Source organism: Pelmatolapia mariae, linkage group LG6, assembly GCF_036321145.2.
Source record: "Pelmatolapia mariae isolate MD_Pm_ZW linkage group LG6, Pm_UMD_F_2, whole genome shotgun sequence".
Taxonomy (NCBI): domain Eukaryota; kingdom Metazoa; phylum Chordata; class Actinopteri; order Cichliformes; family Cichlidae; genus Pelmatolapia; species Pelmatolapia mariae.
In genome coordinates, this window is record NC_086232.1 from 4,638,261 (window position 1) to 4,663,215 (window position 24,955).

The following is a 24,955-nucleotide window of genomic DNA, read 5'->3' on the forward strand; positions in this document are numbered from 1 at the left end:
CAGTGTGAATGACTTGTCAGGCGCTAGCCCCAGCATTTAGGTAGCATGTTGTTAATAAAGTCGAAGAGTGGTTGTTTCCCCTCTGCTCCCTCTCTTATGCCAAAGATGCACAAGTTCTTTCATTTTACCCGGTTTTCCAAGTCATCTGTTTTGGCTTCAAGAAGTAGGATTCTTTTGATAGCAGAGTTCAGTGATGTTTCTGTTTTTTCAAGTGTGCTTTCTACCTCAACAATGCAAGCCTCGGCCTCCTCGATATGAGCCGCCTGGTTCAATATGTCTCAGATTTGATTTGAACTCATCCAATACTTAAGCTATACTAGTCATGTCAGCATCTGTGTTGTGCGCTGGATTCGGTGCTGTTGTCTTAGTGCCTGTCTTGCATCTTCGGGAAAGATTTCACACTGTTTGACAGATGAAGCTTTAGACATTTCAATGCTGTATATTCCAAACCACACTAACAGCGTATACAAGGGTTTTCTTTATGGAAAGTTTGTATGCTGTCTTAGTAGCAATCCTGCTATGCTACCATCTTAAGTCTGGGCCACGTGACCCCATCCCTATGGTATATCTTTGTTAATATTGTCATTTAAGCTTATCATCAGATAATGAAGAAATTTTACAGCTGCTCAAAACCTGTCATATCCACCTTAGCCTTCACAAATAGCGTGTTGTCTTTAACATACAGAGCATTTTGGGGAGTTTGCAGCATATTGTGGGAAATAAAGCAAGGAAATCCAACAGCAACATTGGTCTGGGATTCAGGAGTGGGTTGTTGGAAGCTTTTGGTGGTAGGGTCAGGTCTGAAGCTGAGACTCCGATGATTAGAGGCACCACTTTGGTCCAGAACAGAGAGAGACACAGTCTGTCTGAAAGGCCATGGCAGAAGAGTGTCAAAGTCTCCAGGCATGAGGACTACATAAAGTGACAGGTGAGTACCTCTTCCCTCCCCATCCCCATTCAGATAGGCTTTAATGGCCATCTTGTATCCACAGCGTCCAGTGTAGAATGGCACACTTGTCAGGCATGACAGCTGACCATTGGCCTCTGCCCCACTCCTCTTCCCAAAGTCTTCAATTTTCCAGATCAACTTCCCATCATAGGATGTTGCTTCAAGCTCCTGCAGGTGCTTTTTATTGAGATTAAGTTGAGCAGCATGAAGATGTAGGAGGCCTGAGTGACGCTTTAAGTTCTCCTCCAAGGTTCCTGGTTGAAGAACATAATAAGATCATTTAGCGAAATCCTGAACTATTCTTTACTGTCTAGATACGCCCAATCATTGTTAAATTATTTTACTGTTCATTTAGTTCAGAAAAACAGAGCAATAACCACCAAGGCTGGATTAACCTTTTCAGATTCCAGATTGTGATTATGAAGATAACTATTGGTTGCAGCCTTAGGATCTTACCTCATTTCTTTTATGTGTTAATGACTTTATCCAGAAAGTTTATAGTAAATGAGCTCAGACTAAACTACATCCATAAAAGTCCATAAAGGGTCCTAATCTGGTGTTTTAAATTTCAAAATCAGAGGCACAGAATGTTGGAAGGAGGACAACTGATATTTTTCTTCATTTTATATTGCATCAATGCAGAAATTACTCATTGTTTCAATTTACGGTTAAGAACGTTTTTCATGTTCTTGAAAACATGAAAGTAAAGAAAGTGGAGAACTGGAATCTTCTTTTAACCTTGTTGAGACAAGTGGTGGATGGTGAAAGATATTATTGGAGGATCGCACCAGACTACTTGACATTGTCTAGCTGCAGTCTCTGTTGCTAAATGAAGACAGCAGTGTTAAATATTTCATATCTGACCAAGTAACAATTTATTAATACAGGGAAGACGCTGTTACATTTACTGTGGTAAAGAGGTTTGAGGTTCAGTTACCTAGATGCTCTCTAAGGGCCTCAACTTCAGACACTTCCTGCATCGCAACATCCAGAGACTTCCTGAGCTGTGCTAGCTCCTCCAGATGAGGATGAAGCCCCCGAGACACCTGCTGGAGGTCCAGCTGGACAGAAGATAGGGTATCCTCTTGCCTTCTAAGAGTTCTCTGATTATACACAGACAGACATGGGTACAGTGGGGTAATTTGTGTGTTTATTTACATCAAATGTAAATAAAACATTCTCTAAATTTTATGGTAGTTAAAATTAAGAAAGACAGAATATAATCAACAAAAAAGAAAAACTTTTTTTTTTTCCAGAAAAAAACATTGTTATCTGGCATCATGGGTAGATAAAATTGGGTATTATCAGCATAGCAGTAAAAACGAATGCTATGCCTTTTAATGATACTGCCAAAGGGAAGAATGCATAACGTAAACAGAATTGGTCCTAGCACAGAACCCTGGGAAACGTGTGAAGAGGACTCTTCTTTTACATGAACAAATTGGAGTCTAGTACATAGATATGTTTTAAACCACTGTAGTGCAGTGCCTTTAACACCTACAGCATGGTCTAATGAAATATTATGGTCAACAGTATCGAATGCTGCACTGAAGTCTAGCAGGACAAGAAGAGAGATTAGTCCACTGTCAGAGGAAATAAGAAGATCATTTGTAAAGTTCATTAAAGCTGTTTCTGTGCTGTGATGAGCTCTGAAACCTGACTGAAACTCTTCAAATAAATAAGTTATGTGTCCAGCAAACGTGCCTGAGTGGAATCTTCTCATTTGTCTTTGAACCTGGTCATGAGTGAAAATGATAGGTGGGGGAGGGGTGTCAGGACTTTTACCCGAAGCTATGGTGCCATGTGGAGGGGGAGGGAGAGAGAGTGCTGTGGCTGTGGATTGCACACTGACTACAAGTAAGTCAGTAGGAGGGTGAGCATTTATGGCAATGTTGAGTCTGTTGAAAAACAGATTCAAATCATTTGCTCTGTCCTCACCGCCCCAGCTCCTCTGCTGTTGGATGGCCTCAGTCCAGTGATTGTCTTCCTGCTACTCCACACCTCTCTCATGCTGTTCTGCTGGAGTTTCTACTCCAGCTTTCTCCTGTAATTGTCCTTAGCCTCTCTGATCTTACCTTTTGTAACACCTGAACCATCATCACCTCCTCTCTATTGCCCACTCTACCCACACTAAAGGTCTTCTTCTTGTCATTCAGGAGTGCTTTGACGCCCATCCAACTGCAGATGAGCTGGGGGCAATGAGGTAAGAGGTTCAATCCCTAGCTCCCCCAGTCTGCATGCCAGGTATCCTTGGGCAAGATACTAACCCCAAGATGCTCTCTGATGCATCCATCGGAGTATGAATGTGTGTGAATGTTAGGTAGGAATCACTGAAAAGCATAGAAGAAACATCATTAGGTGAATGTGGCATGTTGTATAAAGCGCCTTGAGTGCTCCAGGACAGTAGAAAAGCGTCATATAAGAATCAGTTCATTTACATTTACTTAGTCACCCACGATTTGTTATTTGGGCAACAATGGGCAGTCCGAGCTGGAACAATGGAGTTGGTGCAGAAGGTTATGTAGTCTTTTCATTTGTTCCATGTTAAACTGAATTGAATTGCCCTTGATCTGGAGCTCCATCCCAGACCAAGGGCATGGAATGAAGATGATCATGAGAAAGGTGGAAGCATGCTGGTGGAAACATGCTTTGGGGCTGTTTTCTACTGAGGGTACAGAATGGCCTCACTATATTGAGAGTGAGGCTGAAATGGACAGGGGGATGTACTGTAAAATCTTGGATGAGAAACTCTTTCCCTCAGCCACAACACTGAAGATGGGTTTGGATGGCCCAAAACATACCAGCAAGGAAACAAAGAAGTCGTTAAAGAAGAAGCACATTCTGGTCATGAAGTGGCCTAGTCGGTCAACAAAAACAACAACAACAAAAAGAAGAGCAAGAAGAAAAAAGTGAGATAACAGAAATCAAAAATACATTGAAAGAGAGAAAGAAGCAGGAATAGGAGAATAAAAAGCCGATGAAGAAAAAAGGGGAAGGAGGACAAGACTGATAATGTCTAGTTGAAGGAGAAATAAGAAGAATAGAATGGATGAAACGAATGAAGGGAAAATGGTAAATGGACTGGTTCTTATATAGTCATCTCTTATTCTACCTGAGCACTTTATACAACATGCCTCATTCATCCAAGCACTTTTTTTTCTTATGCTTAAGAATGATGCTCTGATCGATGCATCAGAAAGGAATTTGTTAACCCCAAATCTTGTACCTCGCTCAAGGATATTTGGCATGCAGACAGGAGCAGCCAGGGATTGAACCACCAACCTTCCAAATAGTAGATGTACCTCCTGAGCTACAGCCCCTCAGATAAGAGGACAAAAGGAAGAAATAGCCCTAAAGAAAAAAAAGCAGGCGGGGAAAAACAGAAAATATTAAATAGAAGGAGTAAGAGAAAAAGAAGAAAGAATGTTGGAAGATGAAGGAGGTGAAGAATCAGAAGAAGGAGAAGTAGAAACAAGAAGAAAAGGAAGACGAGGATATGGATGAGAATGAAAAGAAAGTGTAGGGATGTAAAAGGTAAAAGAGAAGGAGGCAAAGTGGTAGTACCAGTAGTTCCCGAGGGAAATGTGCAACATGCTCAGAACTATCTGACAAAGAATAAATGGTTATGTGCCAAAGCAGTAAATGCCTGAACCAGGGGGTTTATACAGTGATGATAAATTAATGAAAAACCACGGTCCATCAGAAATTCAGTTGGAAATGAACAAATATTTGTATGATTGCAGTTGTTATCATCACTACATGTATCATGCATCACATGGGAAAGCTAAACATTATCATTTGTCTTGTTATTGAGAATGCATGTCCAGATCCTGATAGAATGCTGTTTATAATGTACCTGCAGTTACCAAGGTGATATATCCTAAACAGTAAACCCAAGTGTTCAAAGTTGAATAAATTAAATTATGTAAACCTATCTTTTTTTAAACAGCCCTACCAACAGGAATAGCTTAGGTTCATTTAACATTTTCTTCCATTTGAGCTAGCTCAACTTATTAAAAAAATAAAAATAAAATCCCACTTAAAAATATCATTAAATTTCACTTATTTATTTCAATTATATGACAGTCATCTTTGGCCTGATATATTAGCTAGAGACATATATATTAGCTAGAGCATCAATTTATTATGCTTTTACTAAATTCTATCAGGAGCTGTACACCTCCAGTGGATTGGTGGAGGAACAGAGGTTGTCAAATTTCTTTTCTTCTATTAAAATTCCCAGCCTGTCAGAAGACCAAAGAACTGTATTAGAAGGAAAGGTCACACTAGCTGAAGTTAAGCAGGCAATTGGTAGTCTTAGATTGGGCAAATCTCCAGGCAATGACGGATTTCCTTCAGATTTTTATAAGGTGTTTGTGGACGAATTAGCTCCAAGACTACTGTCGGTGTATCACGATGCGCTTCAAAAGGGGAGATTACCACTTAGTATGCGATCGGCAGTAATCACGTTATTACACAAAAAAGGGAAAGACCCATAGTATTGTGGGAATTACCGCCTAATTTCATTAATCAACGTGGACGAAAAAATTATCTCCAAGACACTAGCTTTGAGGCTTGAGAAGGTACTTCCTTGCTTGGTGCATAGGGATCAGGTCAGTTTCGTGAAAAACAGATGTTCTGCAGATAACTTACATAGGATATTGCATATATTCTGGAAGAGCAGGAATAATTTAGATCCTGCCGTCGCCTTCTCCTTAGATGCAGAGAAGTCCTTCGATAAAGTTGAGTATCCCTTTCTGTTTTATACGTTGAAGAGATTTGGTTTTGGTCCCATTTTCAGGCAGTGGATTCAGGTGGTGTACACAGATCCAATGGCTACAGTCACTACCAATGGGATAATGTCACCCTCCTTTTCGTTAAGTCAGGGTACTAGACAAGGTTCACCCTTATCACCTCTCATTTTCGCCCTGTTTTTGGAGTCTCTGGCTATTGCACTACGTGAAAGTAAGCAGATCAGAGGGGTGGATATGGGTCAAGAAGAACATAAAACTTTTTTGTACGCGGATGACATTTTATTGATTTCAAGTAACCTAGAATGGGTGGTTCCTGCAATCTCCTCAATTATTGATTCTTTCTCTGCAATTTCTGGTTACACCATAAATTGGTCTAAGTCCGAAGCTATGCCCATTTCTAAACTGTGTCCTCCAGCCATTAGGAGCTCATGGCAGTTCAAGTGGATGCCCGAGGGTTTGACCTACTTAGGGATTAAATTGACCCCTGGTTTAGATAACATAATGCAAGTAAATATCTCCCCAGTGATTCAAAACATTCGCCCGCTTTTGCAGAATTGGGTCAAAATGGGGATGGGGATTCAGGGGATAGTTGGAAGAAGCTGGCTTCATCATGGTATGTTTGCTCACGTGAAGCACAATCTCAGCTTATCCAATACAAGTTGCTTCACAGAAATTACTGGACTCCCAGTAAGCTAGTCAGGTTGAAGCTTGCTGACAATGACACCTGGTGGAAATGTCAGGAGGAAGCTGGGACCCTAGTTCACATGTTGTATGCATGCCGGAAAAATGATTATTTGTGGGATGGGATCATTAACCTTGTGAATGATCTTTTTAATCTTCACCTTTCTAAGTCTCCAGCTTTGTGTGTCCTGGGTAGGGATGGGTATTGATACGATTTTCACGATTCCGATTCCATTTTCGATTCTGTTTAACGATTCGATTCTTTATCGATTCTCTTATCGATTCTTTTTAAAAAAAGAGAACACTAAGGTCGATTAGCTTAGAACGTTGTTTTATATCTTCTCTTTGAACAAGATAGAAATTTAGGAGTAACATGGCCTTACAAACCCAACAGTGAGATCTTAAGAGATCCACAGCCTATGGCCCAAACCTCAAGGACATAACCTCAATTAATTATGACCCCCTTGTAGAAGAAGTCACAGAAACGCTAAACTGATGGTTAAATCTAACCAAAATATTTATATTATTTCCAAACACTTCCAAATCATTTTTTGACAGTTTAAAAAAACTATTTAACCAATTTATTTTGAGTAATAGGAAGGCAAGGCTCCACCTAAAGCTACTTTACCTGCCCTATGAAAGAAGTCTCCAAGTCCCCCGCCTCAGACGGTATTATATGGCTGCCAAACTAACATCAGCCACCCATTATTTTTGCCCAACAACACCTCCAGTCTGGGTCGACATTAGGGATGGGTATTGATAAGATTTTCACGATTCCGATTCCATTTTCGATTCTGTTTAACGATTCGATTCTTTATCGATTCTTTTTAAAAAAGGAGAACACTAAGCTCGATTAGCTTAGAACTTTGTTTTATATCTTCTCTTTGAACAAGATAGAAATTTAGGAGTAACATGGCCTTACAAACCCAACAGTGAGATCTTAAGAGATCCACAGCCTACGGCTCTTCAATGGGGTGTCACAGGGATCCCGGGGAAAAAAATTGTAAATGTAAAATAATAAAATAAATATTCTTCTGTAGCAATAACAAAGTATACCATAAATTATTCTGTAGCAATTACACAAGAATATCCAGTAATGTCCCTGCCTACAATTAAACACATTCACTTACCGAAAATCGGGGGCATCTGCTGTGGCAAATGGGTGCAAGCCTTTTACCACAAACTTAGTCACTGTTCGGTGACATTCGTCTATCCTGGCCTGAAAGGAGACGCTACCAGTAGACTGCAGCGAGAACTGCCAGCATCCGAGCCAGCCAGACTCTGTCTGTCTCTCTCATCATGGTCACCTAAATGCAGCGCACAGTAATGGCAGGTTTTGTAATAAGGCAGATCGCGCTAACATAATATGCACTGTTAGTTGATTATTTACCTGCCGCATTAATGGGAGAGGACGTGCAAACGTTACCGCTGCTGCTGGGTTGAGATTCACGAGTCCGGAGCAGAATTAAAAACACGACATTCATTTAAGGTTATCGCGTGTTCTGTGAGCAAATGCTTTTGCATATTCGTAGTGTTTCCTCCCTTAAATGAAATATCTACTTTGCAAGTATTGCAAGTTGCCCTGTTGTCATCCGTTCTCGTAAAGTATAACCAAACTTTTGAGCGTTTGAGCCGCTTAGGCGCCGTGTTTCCTGCCAGGTAAATGACGCTCCGCAACGTGGTGACGTCATTCGGGGCGACTGGAATCGATAAGGGAATCGTTTGCAAAAATGGCAAACAATTCCAAGGAATTGAAACAGTGGGAACCGGTTCTCAACAAGAACCGGTTTTCGATACCCATCCCTAGTCCTGGGTCTGTTACCTGACAGCAGTATTCTCACTAGAAGACAGAGACTATGGGTGCGTTTGGCTTTCATAACAGGCTGCAGGATAATACTGAGGCACTGGAAGTCATCTAGCCCCGGTTGTTTCAAGGAATGGTCTGAACAAATGTCCAAGATGGCATTATACGAACAGGTTACGTACAGAGTTAAGGGGAGAGAAGATATTTTTGATCAGGTCTGGGGTCCCTTTTTGTTGTACATCGACAATGTCTCTTAGATAATGTGATAAGTTGTTTTTTTTCTTATTTTGTTTTTCTTATGTTGTTGTCATTGTTGTTGTTGTTCTTTTTCTTTGACAGCCAGTAGAGGAAAGAAATTGTTTAATATAACCAGTGGTCAAGGTCGAGTTTAGTTTCTAGGCACTTGGGTGTTCTGCCCCTTTTGTTCTTGTTTTTGCTGGTGTTTCCCAGTAGGCGGTTTCTTATTTTGTTTCTCCTGGGTTTTTTTTTCTTTTTTTTTCTCTTTTTTCTTTTGGTTTTCTTTAGCTATTGTTAGCTCTTATTTGTTTGTTGCTGTTAAGAAACGGACAGAGAACTGACAATATTATTACTCCTGTTGTATATGTGTATATGTTTCTGTCCATCCAAAACATGAATTAAAAAAAAAAGATAGTAGCCATCCAAAATTCTACTTCTCTTTCTTCTGAAAGACTAATTATTATTATTATTATTATTATTATTTTTCCAATGTAGGTGAACTGAGAGTTAAAACAGAGTATGCTTAACATGTTCTACTAATTTGAATTGTTCTACTCAATTTAATTTTAGTTATATAGTGCTAAATCACAACAGTCACCTCAAGGTGCTTAATGTTGTAAGCTTTACCTTACAATTTTAAGCACCTTGAGGTGACTGTTGGGAAAGCCTACATCTACACCAAACTTAACAGTTGTCTTATTAAACCAATGACTACTCAAATAGTGGGCTTCCAAAACAGGTCAGCAAGTCAGCAAAAGTTATGGCTGAATTTTAAAAAATTCACAATGGAAAGAGATTATTTAGCATGAACCTCAAACCAAAAGTGAGATTTTGAATTCTAGCAATGGTCCACTTTGTTTTCATTTTTCATTAATATCTAACATTCTTTGTCAAATATATCTACCAGCCCAACTCTGCACATGTCCAAACTGTGAAAGTCTGCCATCAAAGAGACTGGAGGCCTCCAAAAAATGCTTCTTGATAATATTTGGAGTGATCTATGCATTACACCTACACTACTATAGTTATCCCAAGGACTGAACACCGCTGTAATCATTCCGAGTACAGGGGTCTGGAAGCTGGTTGTCATAGTACTGGGTCTGTGAAATTTTTTTAAGTTATATTATTTGAATTATTGTTTTCTGCTTGTATTATATTTATAGTTCCTAGTTTGTGTTCTGTTTCTGTGCTGTGTTCTTGGTGTCATGTATCTATTGAAGGTTTAGTTCTGTATTCTTGTTCTCTTTATTTTGTCTGCGTGTGTTGTATGCTTAGTTCTGAGTCTTAGCACTCTGTCACTATGTCTTCCCTGTGTTCCACATCTAGTTACTTTTGTCTCTGTGTTTCATGTTTCCTTTGTTCCCGAGTCTCAGTGTCAGTCTGTGTCCGTTTCATACTTTCTATTTTATTTTGATAGTCCTTGTCCTGTGTTCAGTATGTTGAGTTTAGCTTCCCCTTTGTCTCATTATGTTTGATTATTCCCTGCTCTCCTCCTGTATCTGAGTCCCTCATTACTAAATACACTCCCTTGTGTATTTAAGCCCTGTATTTTCCTCTGTCCATTGTTCCATCATTAACAATCATTTATGTATCCTCAAACTGTGTGTGGCTGTTTCAGAGATTGAAACTCTCCCCAGGGCTTCTCCAGAGGCTGAGCTTCTCACCTCAGCAGACTCTGGACCCTTTCAGACTATGCAGTCTATTCAGCCACATCCACCATCAGCAGAGAGCTCAGCAGAGCCATCTCAACCTCCTGCAGCTGTTTCCACCTGGGAGCTCTGCCAGCCTTCTCAGATGAGAGCTAGGGTGAGCCAACCCAGACACCTTCATCATCGGCTAAGAGCTTATGCAAACTGCCCCAGCCTCCTCCTCTGTCAGCTGAGGGCTCAAGCGAGCTCATCCAGCCTGCAAAAGACTTAACATTTCTGCAGGCTGAGAAGCATCCTGAGCTGGCTTTGTGCCCTACGCAGCTCCAGCTAGCTTCGCCTCAGCCAGAGGTTTCCACACCTGCTGGTTTGATGTCTGTTTCCACTGGAGGCTCAGGAGAGCCGCTCCAGCTGATTGCGGCTTCCAAGCCACCATCCGTCTCCGCCGGGGCCTTAGGAGAGTCCGCCCAGCCGTCACCTGCTCAACTGCCAGTGGCTGCCATGTCACCTCCCGCGCAACCACCAGCACAACCATCTGCAGTGCCACACCACCGCCTGCAGCTCCATCACCCATAGCTTCCATGCTGCTGACTACTGAATCATCAGCTCAAGCACCTGCGGCTTCTACGCCACAGCCTCCTCCATCTCCATCTCCACCAGAGGTCAGTGCGCCATCTGGTCCTGCCTGATGTGGTCCTGCCTCGTCTGGCCCTGCACACCAGCCGTCTGCCAGGCCGCAACCAGCCCAATGGCCGCCAAGTTGCACCGACACCAGCCACTTTCCACACCAGCACTTTCTTCGCCATCATGGCGGCCTTTGTTTTGCCTGTACCACCGCTGTTTCCCACGCAGTCGGCCTCCGAACTTGTTTTGCCACCGCTGCTGCTTCCCACATGACCCCCAGAACTGTGTTTTTCTCTGTTATCAGCTCTGTTTTGCTTTGTGTTCCAGAATACATTTTTAATCCCTGAGGAAATGATTTTATTTTCTTAAATAATTTCTTGAATAATAACATCACATTGTGTTATTGCCGGAGACCAAGAAAATGTCCAGATATTTGACTTTTATTTAATTCAAAAGACTGCTTGAAAACTGAGTTTTTCTAAATTGAAAAAGTGACTCTATTGTGCTATTCCTTTTAAGTTATAACTTTAAGTAGCAGGAGCTGAATATTTTTTAATTTATATATTAAATGTGCTAATTTACATCCGGATCAAACTGGGGTTGTGCCCCAGAGGTTTTCCTTTTTTAACGTTCGGAGATTGATGAACATTATGTATCATAGGCATTGGGGGACTTGCAAGATCACAGTACTGAGCTTAGATGCTGAAAAGCCATTTGACCAGGTCGAGTTGGCCTATATGCTTGGGATACTGGAGAAGTTCGGTTTAGGCGAACAGTTTATATCATGGGTTGATATGATATATAGACAACCCACTTCTTCCATTCTCACTAACCAAGATAGATCAGCGCCTTTTTCTAGGACACGACAAGGCTGCCCTTTGAGGCCTTTGCTCTTCTCAGTTGCTATTGAACCTCTTGCAGTAGACATTAGGAATGAGCCCTCCATTGACCCTGTCCGATTGGGGAATATCAAGCCCTACATTTCTTTATATGCGGATGATGTTTTTTTGTTCTTGTCAAATCCTGAGTGATCTGTTCCTGTACTATTGGATCTGGTGAGGTCATTTGGGGAAATCTCGGGTTATACAATTAACTGGCAGAAGAGTGAGTTTGTGGCTTTGACTGCAAACCTAGAAGTTGAGTTTTTGAAAACTTTGCCTTCTAAAATTACAGATAGATTGAAATACTTGGGTGTTACTTTGCCTAAGGATCATAAATTGATCTTTAAGCTGAATTATTCTGCACAAGTTGAAAAACTGAAAAAGGAAATGGAGGGCTCTCCCTATTTCCATGGTAGGTTGCATTAACGTAATCAAAATGGTTTCTCTCCCTAAATTCTTATATCTATTTTTAAATTTGCCGACTCAGTAGTATTACCATTTGTTTGGGGCTTTAAAACTCACAGGATATCAAAAGTTCATCTATGTAAATCCAAACTTAAGGGGGGTTTGGTCTGCCACGTTTTCAGTCTTATTATTGGGCTGTGAATGCTAGAACTCTTGCTTACTGGCAGGAAGAGTACAAAAAGGCCGCGTCTGCTAATACCCCGCCCCCGGGTGGTTGTAGAGAGTGGTGGGGTTGAGAATAGTTCCCTCCCTGCTCTTCTTCTTTCGTCTTCTAATCCGCGAACCAAGGTCAATAATTTTATAGTTTTAAACTGCGTTAAAATCTTTAGTCAGATCAAAAAAGGTTGTGCACTACCAGACACTTCGATCCATACTCCAATATATCGTAATCATGCATTTCCACCCTCATGTTTAGATGCCTCTTTTGAGGTCTGGACACAGAAATGTATATTTACTCTTAAAGATTTATATATTGATAGGCAATTTGCATCATTTACCCAGTTGAAGAATAAGTTCTCTCGCCCTACATCACATTTTTTCCATTATTTACAGATAAGAAACTATGTTCGTCAGAGTATCCTCAACTTTCCATTTCTTCCGGAGGAGGAGCCAATTTTTAAGCTCCTTCTGAGCTCCCCGGCTTCTAAAAAGTTGGTCTCTGGTTTTGTGAATGCTTTTTCAGAGTATTTGACTTTTAAATCTGACTTTTTGAAGACAGCATGGGAGGAAGAGTTTGGTTTGCTATTTGGAGATGAGGTTTGGGAGAGGAGTCTGTGTAGGATCCATTCTTGTTCTATAAATGCAAGGCATCCGTTAATTCAATTCAAAGTGCTTCACAGACTTCATTATTCAAAAACTAAATTGCATAGGATTTTTCCTTCCATTAGTCCAATATGCGATCGTTATAAACTTGGAGAAGGCTCTCTTACCCATTTATTCTGGACTTGTCCCAAATTGCATAACTATTGGTTAAATGTTTTTCTGATATGTACAACTGCACATTAGAGCCAGACCCAATAACTGCATTGTTTGGATCCTCCTCTTCCCTTTTACACCTCAGCTCTGCTGCACAAACTACAATTCTGTTTGGAATGGTAATTGCTAAGAAAATTATCTTGGCTCTCTGGAAGTCTGACATTGTACCTCAATTCAAAATGTGGCTGGCAGAACTGATTGCTCTACTGCATATGGAGAGGATTAGGTATACATTAGAGGACAAACTTAGTACGTTTTTTATTGTGCAGCAGCCATTTTTAGATCATGTATTAAAACAAAGTCCTCTTTGATCGATAATTCAGTCTACCACCCTAGTGTTTTATTTTTGTATCTTGCCAGTGTTGAAGTAGTATCTTTGTTTGATGCAGTGTAATTTTTTGCCTTTTGTTTTTTTTTTTTTTTTGCCCTTGCTGTTGTGTTGTCTGTTTTGTTTTTTTTCTTTATATCAAAAATCTTAATAAACATATTTTAAAAAATGTGCTAATTTTATTGCAGTCAAAAGGTACATGTCAAATGTATTCAAACTCTTGAAGTTCTGATAAGCTTCAACTTAAAAAAAATTTAGGTTCTGGTAACTTTTGGGGGTTTACAGTATAGTTGAACTTTAAGGGGCCTGTTTTGGGTTTAACCTCTTTGGGTTTAACTTCCAGTGTCCACTGTTTTAAAGTGAATCTGGAAAGTATTTACAGCGCTTCACTTCCCTTTATTGTCATGTTACAGCTAGGGATGGGTACCGGTTCTGACACAAACGGTAGTAACCAGACCAAAAAGCAGCGCACATTTCGGTGCTTTATTTCGGTGCTTTTTTTTCCTGAGATGTCATACACTTCAGATTCTAGCCAATCATTTTACCTTTCCAAGGATAGTAGGCGGGCCCAGGTACATACGTTCTTTTAGAGCAGAGCTACAGATTAAAAATGCCCAAGGCGAAGCGGTCAAAGTCTGGCTGTACTTCACAGCAAAAGATGCAAACTCAGCAGCCTGCAACAAGTGCTTTAAGGTGATACTGTGCAAAGGAGGTAACACCTCAAATCTGATGAAACACCTGGCGACGCATAGCGTTTTTTTAAAAGCCGAGAAAAGCACCATACCTACTACGAGTGTGGTGCCCGTTATCGGACTCGGAGTTAGCAACATCCCCCAAGAACCCGAAGAGGAGAGTCCTGGCCCCTAGCCTTGCCAGTGTAGCAGAAATGATGATGGATGATGATGGCAGCAGCAGCCGTTCTTCTCTGCGTGAGTAGCTTAATGTTGTTCGTGTGTAATTCACGTTGAGTAGGCTAACCACGTTATTAAATTAATGCATGTAAGGTGAACTAGCAAACACCGTCGTAGTTACATGCGGCTGTCTTCTTGTTTGATGGCAGATACTCCCTTCACCCTGGCCAAAAAGGCTAAAATGACCAAAGAAAAAGTGGAAAACAGCTAAACATGAGAAGTTTTTGGACAAAGTTTGTGTTTTTTCCATTGTTTAAGCACTGCTTCCAGCCAAGAGTGATACCATATATGCCCTATAGCTGCAGAAAAGGCTAACATTGTTATCTTTTTACAAAAAAAACAGCTAAACATGAGAGGTTTTTGGACAAAGTTTGTGTTCTCCATTCTTTAAGCACCGGTTCGAGCACCGTTTAAGCACCAGCACCGTTTCAAAAGTACCGGTTTGGCACCGGTACTGGATAAAACCTAAACGATACCCATCCCTAGTTACAGCGTTATTAAAAATGGATAAAATTCATTTTCAGCCTGAAATTCTACACACAATACCCTTAATGACAAAGTGAAAAAAGTTTGCTTGAAATTTCTGAAATTTAGTAAAAGTAAAAAACAATTGTACATAGGTATATGCAACATTTGCTCAATACTTTGTTGAAGTACTTTTTGAAGCAATTACAGCCTCAAATCTTTTTGAGTATGATGCAACAAGCCTTTTTTTCTGCAGTTTCTTCTTTGCAGAAAATCTCAAGCTCTATCGTGTGGGGAGGAGGGATGGGGTGTGTCAGCGCACAGATCTCTCTAGAGATCTGCAGTCAGGTTCAACCTGATCTGTCAATCAAGTTCGAAGTCTGGTCTCTGGCTGTACCACTCAAGGATATTTACAGAACCGTCTCTGTACATTGCTGCATTCATCTTTCCCTAAATGATGAATAGTTTCCCAATTCCTGCTGTTGAAAAAAATCTCTATAGCATGATACAGCCAACACCATGCTTCACTGTAGGAATGGCATTGGGCATTGAGTCTGAGTCACAGCCCTTTGCTGCATGTCTTCCCCTCTCTCTCACCCTTTGCTTTCCTGTTGATTTTTCACTCTCCATATCAAAAAAGCCAATTAAAGGCCAAAAAACTCTATGGGATGTTATATAGACAGTGTATTTCCAAATCATATCCAATCAGCTGAATTGACCGCAGATCAAGCCAGTGGTAGAAACATGATCAATGAAAATAGGATGTACCTGAACTCAATTTTAAATGTTATGGTTTTGAATACTCATGTAGGTGTTATATTTCTTATTTTCCCTTTTAATAAATTTGCAATAATTTCAAGCAACTTTTTTTACTTTGTCATTAGGCAGTATTGTGTGTAGAATTTTAAGGTAAAATATCAATTTAATCCAATTTGGAATATAGCTGTAATATGACAAAATGTGGAACAGGTGAACTGCTGTGCATAGTTTCCAGATGCACTGTAAGACCGAAACTCAAAGAAGCTCCTCAAAGTTTAAATATAGCCATTATGAAAAAATAAAAGTAAAACTGAAATAAAATTCATCAGCATCATCCTGACTACAAATATGATAAAAGTAAAGACAGTATAAGGAGAGTTGACAAGTCAGATTGTAGCCGTGTTTTAACCTGAGCCATGGAGACCGCATGCTCATGATTGCTGCTCAGCTGCAAAAGTGGTCTGAATTGCTTCTGCAGACCAGTAAGTAGTAAAGTGTCTGTCTGGACCTCCTGCTGCATTAGCAGCGAATCCTCTTGGAAAACTTCCATCTGAGACAGGGAGAGAACAGTCAAAGGTAAACACACAGCTTATTGTCACATTTATCTCTTAGACATTTATCTTGTCATCTTATACTAAATGAGCTATGCTGGTGAGAAAATCTTGGATATAATCCTTTGAATATTTAATGTAACTTTTTCAAGTTTTTACTAAGTTACTTATAAAATCAGAATATCCTAAACTCTCACAAGAAAAGAAAAATATGTTATTGGAGAAATCTTGATTATTATTGTGAATTATGAGTTTTTCTGAAACGGAGCAGATTTTTTCATATTTCACGTGCTATTCTGCAGGAGTCTACACATTTTAATTCCTTTAATAACTCCTGGACCACTGTCAACATGAGCTTATATGTGAACCTCACCATCATGCCTCTAACCCAATGACTGCTGTTATATATGTGTACTGTTGTACAGTATCAATATCATTATGTAAAGTGGAAATACTTGTTGCTCCAGGTGGGTATTGCTCCTCAGGACCAGCAGCATGTGGTGATTGATAGCTTTGTCTTCATGAAGCTTGGCATTCCTTCTTTTACCCTGTGAATCATAGCATAACAGAAAAAAGTCACTTGATCTTAAACGTCCAAGCAACCAATTTCATTATTTCATCAGTTGAACTAACCTGTACAGAGCAGCCAAATTTCTTAAAACAGCAGTCATTGTTAACTTCAGGACATAACTGTCTATGACTGGTCAGCTGGAAAGCAAAGAAAGCTCATAATCAGGTTACTAGATGACTTTGTGGAATACTTAACTGATTGGTCAGCAATTCTTGGGGTCTGTATATGTGAATCAGAAACTGTTACATCAGCTTATACTATATACAGTGGCTTGCAAAAGTATTCGGCCCCCTTGAACTTTTCCACATTTTGTCACATTACAGCCACAAACATGAATCAATTTTATTGGAAGTCCACGTAAAAGACCAATACAAAGTGGTGTACACGTGAGAAGTGGAACGAAAATCATACATGATTCCAAACATTTTTTACAAATAAATAACTGAAAAGTGGGGTGTGCGTAATTATTCAGCCCCCTGAGTCAATACTTTGTAGAACCACCTTTTGCTGCAATTCCAGCTGCCAGTCTTTTAGGGTATGTCTCTACTAGCTTTGCACATCTAGCGACTGAAATTTTTGCCCATTCTTCTTTGCAAAACAGCTCCAGCTCAGTCAGATTAGATGGACAGCGTTTGTGAACAGCAGTTTTCAGATCTTGCCACAGATTCTCGATTGGATTTAGACACCAGACAGGTCAGGGATAAAGTTATTGAGAAATTTAAAGCAGGCTTAGGCTACAAAAAGATTTCCCAAGCCTTGAACATCCCACGGAGCACTGTTCAAGTGATCATTCAGAAATGGAAGGAGTATGGCACAACTGTAAACCTACCAAGACAAGGCCATCCACCTAAACTCACACGCCGAACAAGGAGAGCGCTGATCAGAAATGCAGCCAAGAGGCCCATCGTGACTCTGGACGAGCTGCAGAGATCTACAGCTCAGGTGGGGGAATCTGTCCATAGGACAACTATTAGTCGTGCACTGCACAAAGTTGGCCTTTATGGAAGAGTGGCAAGAAGAAAGCCATTGTTAACAGAAAACCATAAGAAGTCCCATTTGCAGTTTGCCACAAGCCACGTGGGGGACACAGCAAACATGTGGAAGAAGGTGCTCTGGTCAGATGAGACCAAAATGGAACTTTTTGGCCAAAATGCAAAACGCTATGTGTGGCGGAAAACTAACACTGCACATCACTCTGAACACACCATCCCCACTGTCAAATATGGTGGTGGCAGCATCATGCTCTGGGGGTGCTTCTCTTCAGCAGGCACAGGGAAGCTGGTCAGAGTTGATGGGAAGATGGATGGAGCCAAATACAGGGCAATCTTGGAAGAAAACCTCTTGGAGTCTGCAAAAGACTTGAGACTGGGGCGGAGGTTCACCTTCCAGCAGGACAACGACCCTAAACATAAAGCCAGGGCAACAATGGAATGGTTTAACACAAAACATATCCATGTGTTAGAATGGCCCAGTCAAAGTCCAGATCTAAATCCAATCGAGAATCTGTGGCAAGATCTGAAAACTGCTGTTCACAAACGCTGTCCATCTAATCTGACTGAGCTGGAGCTGTTTTGCAAAGAAGAATGGGCAAGGATTTCAGTCTGTAGATGTGCAAAGCTGGTAGAGACATACCCTAAAAGACTGGCAGCTGTAATTGCAGCAAAAGGTGGTTCTACAAAGTATTGACTCAGGGGGCTGAATAATTACGCACACCCCACTTTTCAGTTATTTATTTGTAAAAAATGTTTGGAATCATGTATGATTCTCGTTCCACTTCTCACGTGTACACCACTTTGTATTGGTCTTTCACGTGGAATTCCAATAAAATTGATTCATGTTTGTGGCTGTAATGTGACAAAATGTGGAAAAGTTCAAGGGGGCCGAATACTTTTGCAAGCTACTGTATAACTACAGCAACAATGTCCTTTTAATAATTTTCACAATTTTAGACTCTGGTAGCACTATAGTGCTTTTTTTACTAAGCTGTCCACTGTTTTGTTTGGCACAACTAAATGATGTATATACTGAATGCAGGGGATGGGATATACATAACTGCCAATTATTTCAGATTGTGCCACTGACATACAAGAGTTGCTATTTGAATAATATGGACATATATCTTCTTGGTTAAAGTTGATCTCTTTCTTCACCCCCATCCTTCAGTGAGCAGGTAGACTGTCAATGGTCTGAAAACCATTTAACTTCAGGATAGTGGTTACAGGACTCATCGTGAATTGATACCCTTCTGGTTTTGTTATGATGTCTGATTTAGTACTAAAACTGAGAAAAAAGTGAAACAACCAACCAGCTCTGGTAGAATATTTGTGTACTACAGCTGGTTGTTTGTTTGAAACAGCAACAGTTAGATGATGACTGTTCCTGCAGAGCTATGATGTGATTCAGAAGATGAGCTCACCTTGTGTCTGGGGACCTTTTGAGAACAGCCTTCAGGACAGTCTACCTTCACATCTGGACACAAGCTCTGCACATGATCCTATGGAGCACAGAGTCACTACAAAGTCACATCATAAATGTATACTTGTAATGTATTTTAAGAGTAAATTAGTTACACTTCAGGAAGAGAAGCATCATTGCAGATTCAATTAGATTTTTGCTGTGTATTCTCGTTGGTGAGATAAAGTCCACCCCTTAATTAAAGTGACACATTACAGTGTAGAAAATGAAATCCTTTAGTAATTAGTAGGGCTGCACGATTTTGCATAAAATGAGAATCACGATTTTTTTGCTTAGAATTGAGATCACGATTCTCTCACGATTTTCTTTTCCAATATAAATATTTATTGCACTTATTAACTGCACATCAACTTCGTAACAGTTGAAACTGAACATAAAAACAATAAATGCCTCACATTTTGTGGTTGCCGCAAAATGTTGTACTGCTTGAAATTCCGTCTCCACCGTTGCTCGACACTGCGTGTATAGAGCAGGTAGTGCAACAATAGAAAAATAGTTGCGGGACGGCACTGTGTAGCGTTTGTCTAGGGTGTTGATCATTTTCCTAAATCCCTCGTTTTGCACAGTGTTGATATATCTTTGGTCAGGTGATAAGTAATAGCCTCCGTAATTTCTTTGTGCCTGCGGGAGTTCGACGTGTATAGGGAAGCGCTGTATAAGGTTCCCGTTATTGATGTTTGGGTGGTTGACCGGGATGAATTTTCTCCTGTCACTTTTTCTCTCGTCATCCCTGATGTGCTCTCCGTTGTTTTTTCCCTGCCAATTTGAGCATCACAGCACAGCTTCTGTATCACGTGGTATAAGGCTCCGCCCTTGTCATTTGTTGAGCAGGAAGAGTGAGCGCTTGTTTTCATGCAGATTACGTCCCGGATCAAAAATGCGGTACAATCGTCGTCGTCTTTTTTTTTTTTTTTTTAAATCGTTGTCATTTGGAAATGAGATCGCACATAAGTATGAATCGAGATCGCGATTTTCTAACGATTAATCGTGCAGCCCTAGTAATTAGTACCAATCCTGACCTGAGAAAGCTGGACCAAGAACAGCTGGAAAGATTTGGATCACCATTCTCAGTGGTAAAAGAAAAGGTGCAGTTGTTCCTCTTCTGTGCTGTTTCAGTGGACTTTACCTGAATGAGGCTGAGCTGGAACAGCTGCCTGCAGTGTGGGCAGGGTTCCCTGCGGTATGGACAGATGTTGGTCAGGTGTTCTTGCAAGTGCCTCCTCTGTAACACTGCAATGCAGCTTGTATTGGTGCATTGCACCTGCTCATACTGACATGACTTCAGGTGCTCCTGCAGAGAGTGAACAGATTACCTCAGTTGTATAGATCTGAGCCATAGGTGTTTTCATCAGTTTGCTCAAAGAAAACATGATTACAGTATATTTCTTTTTCCATTAACATGCTACCATCTAGCACTGGTCATTAGTGTTTATTGAATGATGTGTTATGAATGATGAAACAGAAGCAGTCATGTGTATTCTGAAGTGTGTAAAATGCTTGCTCAGGTACAGAAATGTTGACTGGATGGAACTTTACAGTACAGATAGGCAGTTAGCTAAAATATACTGCAAAAGCAACCCTCTAAAGAAGCTAAAGAATCAGATTATTTTGCAATGGCTAAGCCAAAGACTTGCACCTAAACTACATCAAGTATGCAATTTCATTCATTTATTTCTGAAGACAACGCTATAATTACAAACACCCATGATCAAACATCTACTCAAGACAGCTACAGTAAAGTCCTGGCAAAGGAGCACAAAGAAGGAAACCCTGTATAAAAATGCCTTCAGATACTCATTGCTGAAAGGTTTAAAGTTAATTCAATTCACTTTTATTTATATAGTGAAAGTCACAACAACAGTTGCCTCAAGGCTTTATATTGTAAAACCTACAGTAATACAATTCTTAACAATGCACTAAAAATACAAATTTTATTTATGATTTGGTTAATCTGTCCAATTATATTTAAGCCACTAACGAACATAGTGTATAACATTGGCTTTAATTTTGGTTATTCCAATATTTTTGCACCTCGAATTAAAGCTGAAAGACTGCTTCATCTTGACTGTTTGATGTCAAATCTTTTGCGAAGGTATACTGTATTATCCCATGAATATGGTTTGTTTGCTTCCAATGAAATCAAGGTGGAATCACCTTAAACACCAAACATGACTTCAGCTATTTCAAAAACCAAAGAGTGAGATTGCAGTGGCAATGTCCAAAACTTCAATAGTCTTGTTATCAACACTAGCACACAAATTTTAGCTAAAAACACCATTCTCACCTTATTTCTGCTATGCAAAACGTGGTGTGTCCTTGTGGGCCAGAGAGTCAATATGCATATTTAGCATGAACACCTAATCTATTAACCACGAGTTGTTAGACTAAAATTTGCATATATAGAGTTTACCTGCAGATTGTTTAATGTGAAAATAGTCGTGCATGCTGGGGCATTGGTGCAGTACACTTCTAAACTGGAAATTTCACGTTTGCAGCAGTTATCCAGGAAAACCTGCATGGAAAAAAGATTTTTTATAACTTCAACAAATCAAAAGTGCATTTTCAAACTAACACTGACAACACTGTTTGCATGTGTTGTCATGTGTTGTCAGTTTATCTTTTCCTTCTGTGTCCAAGAGCTCCACTGATGTCCAAAAAAACATAGAACCATACTGTTACATTTGAGAGCATGGATTTGAACACACACAGTCACTTCAATTCAATTTTATTTATATAGCACCAAATTAAAAAAAAACAGTTGCCTCAAGCTGCATTGTAAGGTAAAGACCCTACAATAAAACGGAGAAAACAGAGGAAACCCCAGCAATAATATGACCCCCTATGAGCAAATGCTTTGGCGACAGCGGGAAGGAAAAACTCCCTTTTAACAGGAAGAAACCTCTGGCAAAACCAGGCTCAGAGAGGGACAACAATCTGCTGCAACCAGTTGGGGGTGAGGGAAGGAAGACAGGAGAAATCACACAAATTATACATTATTTAACCGGAAATCTTGACCTGATTGTGGTGCTGAAGCAAAGGTCAGTGAAATTTTCATTATTCAGCCACAAACACTTCTTTATCAACTAGCTCAAAAATAATATTGAATAATGATGAATGTATGCTATGATGAAGTAAAACATGTACTTCTTCACAGTTAGTTTCACATAATGGCAAATGGACTGATTCTTAAATCTTGCTATTGTACTCTACATGAGTATTCAAATCACTTTATGCAACTCATTTACTTTTATATGTCATTGTTTGCAGCTGGTCCTCTGCTTTACTGTTTAGATTCTGTACTTTCATTACATAGGTTTTGGCCACTCAGGTGGCTAATTTAAGAGAAACATTCTACTGTACACTACAACTATTAGAGACATAGCAAATATTGTTGAAACCTCAATGTTATCGCTTAAAAAACACAGGCTCTTGTGATGTTAGTCTATGTGTATGCAGAAGATATTGTGTGTTTATTTAAAAAAAAGACAAATGGATTTAATTTATTTATTGCAATGATCTGTTTCAATTTGTAAGAGACAGTCTGACCCCACCTCTATTCTATGTGGAAATGTAAATATTACTGTTGTACCATAACCAGTCTTGACCAGGGAGATGACATCAGGGTATCAATCATGTTTGTTGACCTATAGGGCATTTATTTTGCTATATGAATCTTTTAAATTTGCTTTTGTTTTTTTTTGTTTGTTTGTTTTTTTAAAAAAAGGTAAAACATATCAGGTAAAGGTGGGTGTATAGCAACTCATTTTTAGTTCATTATTTGAGGCCTACTTCTTTCCAGTAGCAGGACACTTTATTTTCAGTTGTTTCAGTGAGAGACAATCCTATATATTATTGCAATCCTGATTAAATTAAAAATCTTAATAATTAATTTTACTATGAAAATAAATGTTTCTATTAAAAAAAAGTTTGTTTTTCGTTTTATATGCTGTCAATTATAGTTCCTATGAAGAAATTCTGAATCAGTAAAAATTGGTATTGGCATGTCATACTTGGACCTGCCAAGAAAAACGTAAATGACACAGCTCTAGCTTCTGCAGAAGCTAAAGGTCTGCCTGACAAATTACAGCTGCCCTCCATCTCACCTCAGTTGGTGTGATCACAGCTCTGTCCACTGGGCAAACTGGGTTGGACGGTGATGAACTCTCCCTGCAACACCAAGCACAATGACCCAACCATACATTTTTTAAGGAGGACGTGTTAAAATAAGTGTGTTTTAAGGTAGACTGTGTCAGTAAGGGTGCTATGTCAACCAGTTCATGTCTTAAATTGACTAAACTTTTTTAAAAAATGGACTGTAAGTCCAATATGTTTAACTTGAACAGCTTTTCTTTTAGTTCTTTTCAGTTTCATGTGTGTTTTTTGGGAGACTATATCAAATTTTTTACAAGGCTCGTGTCAGTATAAATGTGGTTTTATGTGAACTGTGCCAGTGTGTGTGCATCTTAAGGTGTACCAGCTCTTACAATAGTCCTTGGAGACAGTGGAAGCAGTAGATGTGACCACAGGAGTTTTGCTGGGGATTGAGCACCACCCCTCTGCAGATTGGACAAACAAATTCCTCCTTCAGCTTCAACACAAACTTTAACCTGTGCCTGATGGAAGCCAGCTCTGAATCCCAGGAGACCGTGGGGCCCGACAACCTCCTTCTGGATTCCTCAGACCCCAGCCTCGAGTCTTCGGACCTCAACGAGTAGTTCTCAGAGGGAACGCTTGACTCCTCCGGGGATCCTCCCTGATTTGTATTTGCTGTTGCCATGAGCTTGCAGGAGGCCAGAATAAAGAGCTAGTATAGGTGATTGAAATATAGAAATATGATATAGAAAACTGTGCAGTGCAAAATGGCATCACTACGCAAAAAGAAATCATAATAATCTCAGCATAGTAAGATTTAAGTGACACACTTAGGCATAAAACTGAAAACCTTTCCAAGGGTCTTTTATGAAGTAACACGACTTTCTAAATAGTACCACAATTTTTCATTCTTTCATCATTTACATCTAAGTAATTCTGTGATCTACTATGGGTGCGGCTGCAGGCAGGTGTAACTACAGCTGAGATACTTACTTTAGTTCTTAGTTTAATTTGCACCATCAAAATGAATTAACTAATTAAAATTCTTTTGTTCCCTACCTTAAGGGGTTGCCACAGTGGATCATCTGACTCCATCACACCCTATGTTTAGCATCCTCCTCTGTCACATCAACCCTCTGCATATCCATCCATGAATCTTCTCTGTGGTCTTCCTCTTTTTGTCCTGCCTGGCAGGTCTATATTCAAAATCCACTGTCTCCATTTCTAATATATCCACTATTCCTCTTCTGCACATGCCAGCCTTGTCTCTCTAACTTTGTCTCCAAACCACTCAACCTCAGGTCTCACTACCATTTTGTAAATCTTTCCTTTCGCTTTCATTGGTATCACTGTCACAAATCACACCTGACACTAATCCCAACCCACTACTCTCTTCTTCACCTTTCTTGTCCACAATGCATTGCTTTCAATGGTTGCCCCCAGGTTTTTAAACTCATCTACCGTTACTATCTCTGACACCATAACATGCTTTCCCCCAAAGTCTGTAGCATATATAGTAATGCATGTAAAAAAAAAAAAAAAAACTATAGGCTTTAATAACAAATCCAACCTCTACAACGCATTAGGAAATCATAACTAAAAGTAAAGTATTTCGGATCAATCATCCCGTTATCATCAAAAGAACAAGACATTGTACATTTCTAGGTGTGTGCGCACAGTTACAGCACACAGTGGGGCGTCATACACAGCACATGCTAATGATAGGTACACGTGAACTTTATCTTTGCAGCTACTATACTGCTATGAAACCGTAAAAACAACGTTAA

The 24,955-nt window shown here is 39.9% G+C and overlaps 1 protein-coding gene across 1 annotated transcript; it reads right to left on the reverse strand.

Annotated features, from left to right (window-relative positions):
- Positions 1-616: 616 nt before the first annotated feature.
- On the reverse strand, positions 617-23,853 carry traf5 (Tnf receptor-associated factor 5). The gene is made up of 10 exons (XM_063475059.1): positions 23,561-23,853; positions 23,180-23,243; positions 21,487-21,588; positions 20,203-20,367; positions 19,018-19,095; positions 16,664-16,738; positions 16,486-16,578; positions 15,889-16,029; positions 1,887-2,052; positions 617-1,203 (listed from the first exon to the last, which is right to left on the reverse strand). Exons 1-10 carry the CDS (start codon positions 23,851-23,853, stop codon positions 617-619), a joined length of 1,764 nt encoding a protein of 587 aa, XP_063331129.1.
- Between the last annotated feature and the right edge of the window lie 1,102 nt (positions 23,854-24,955).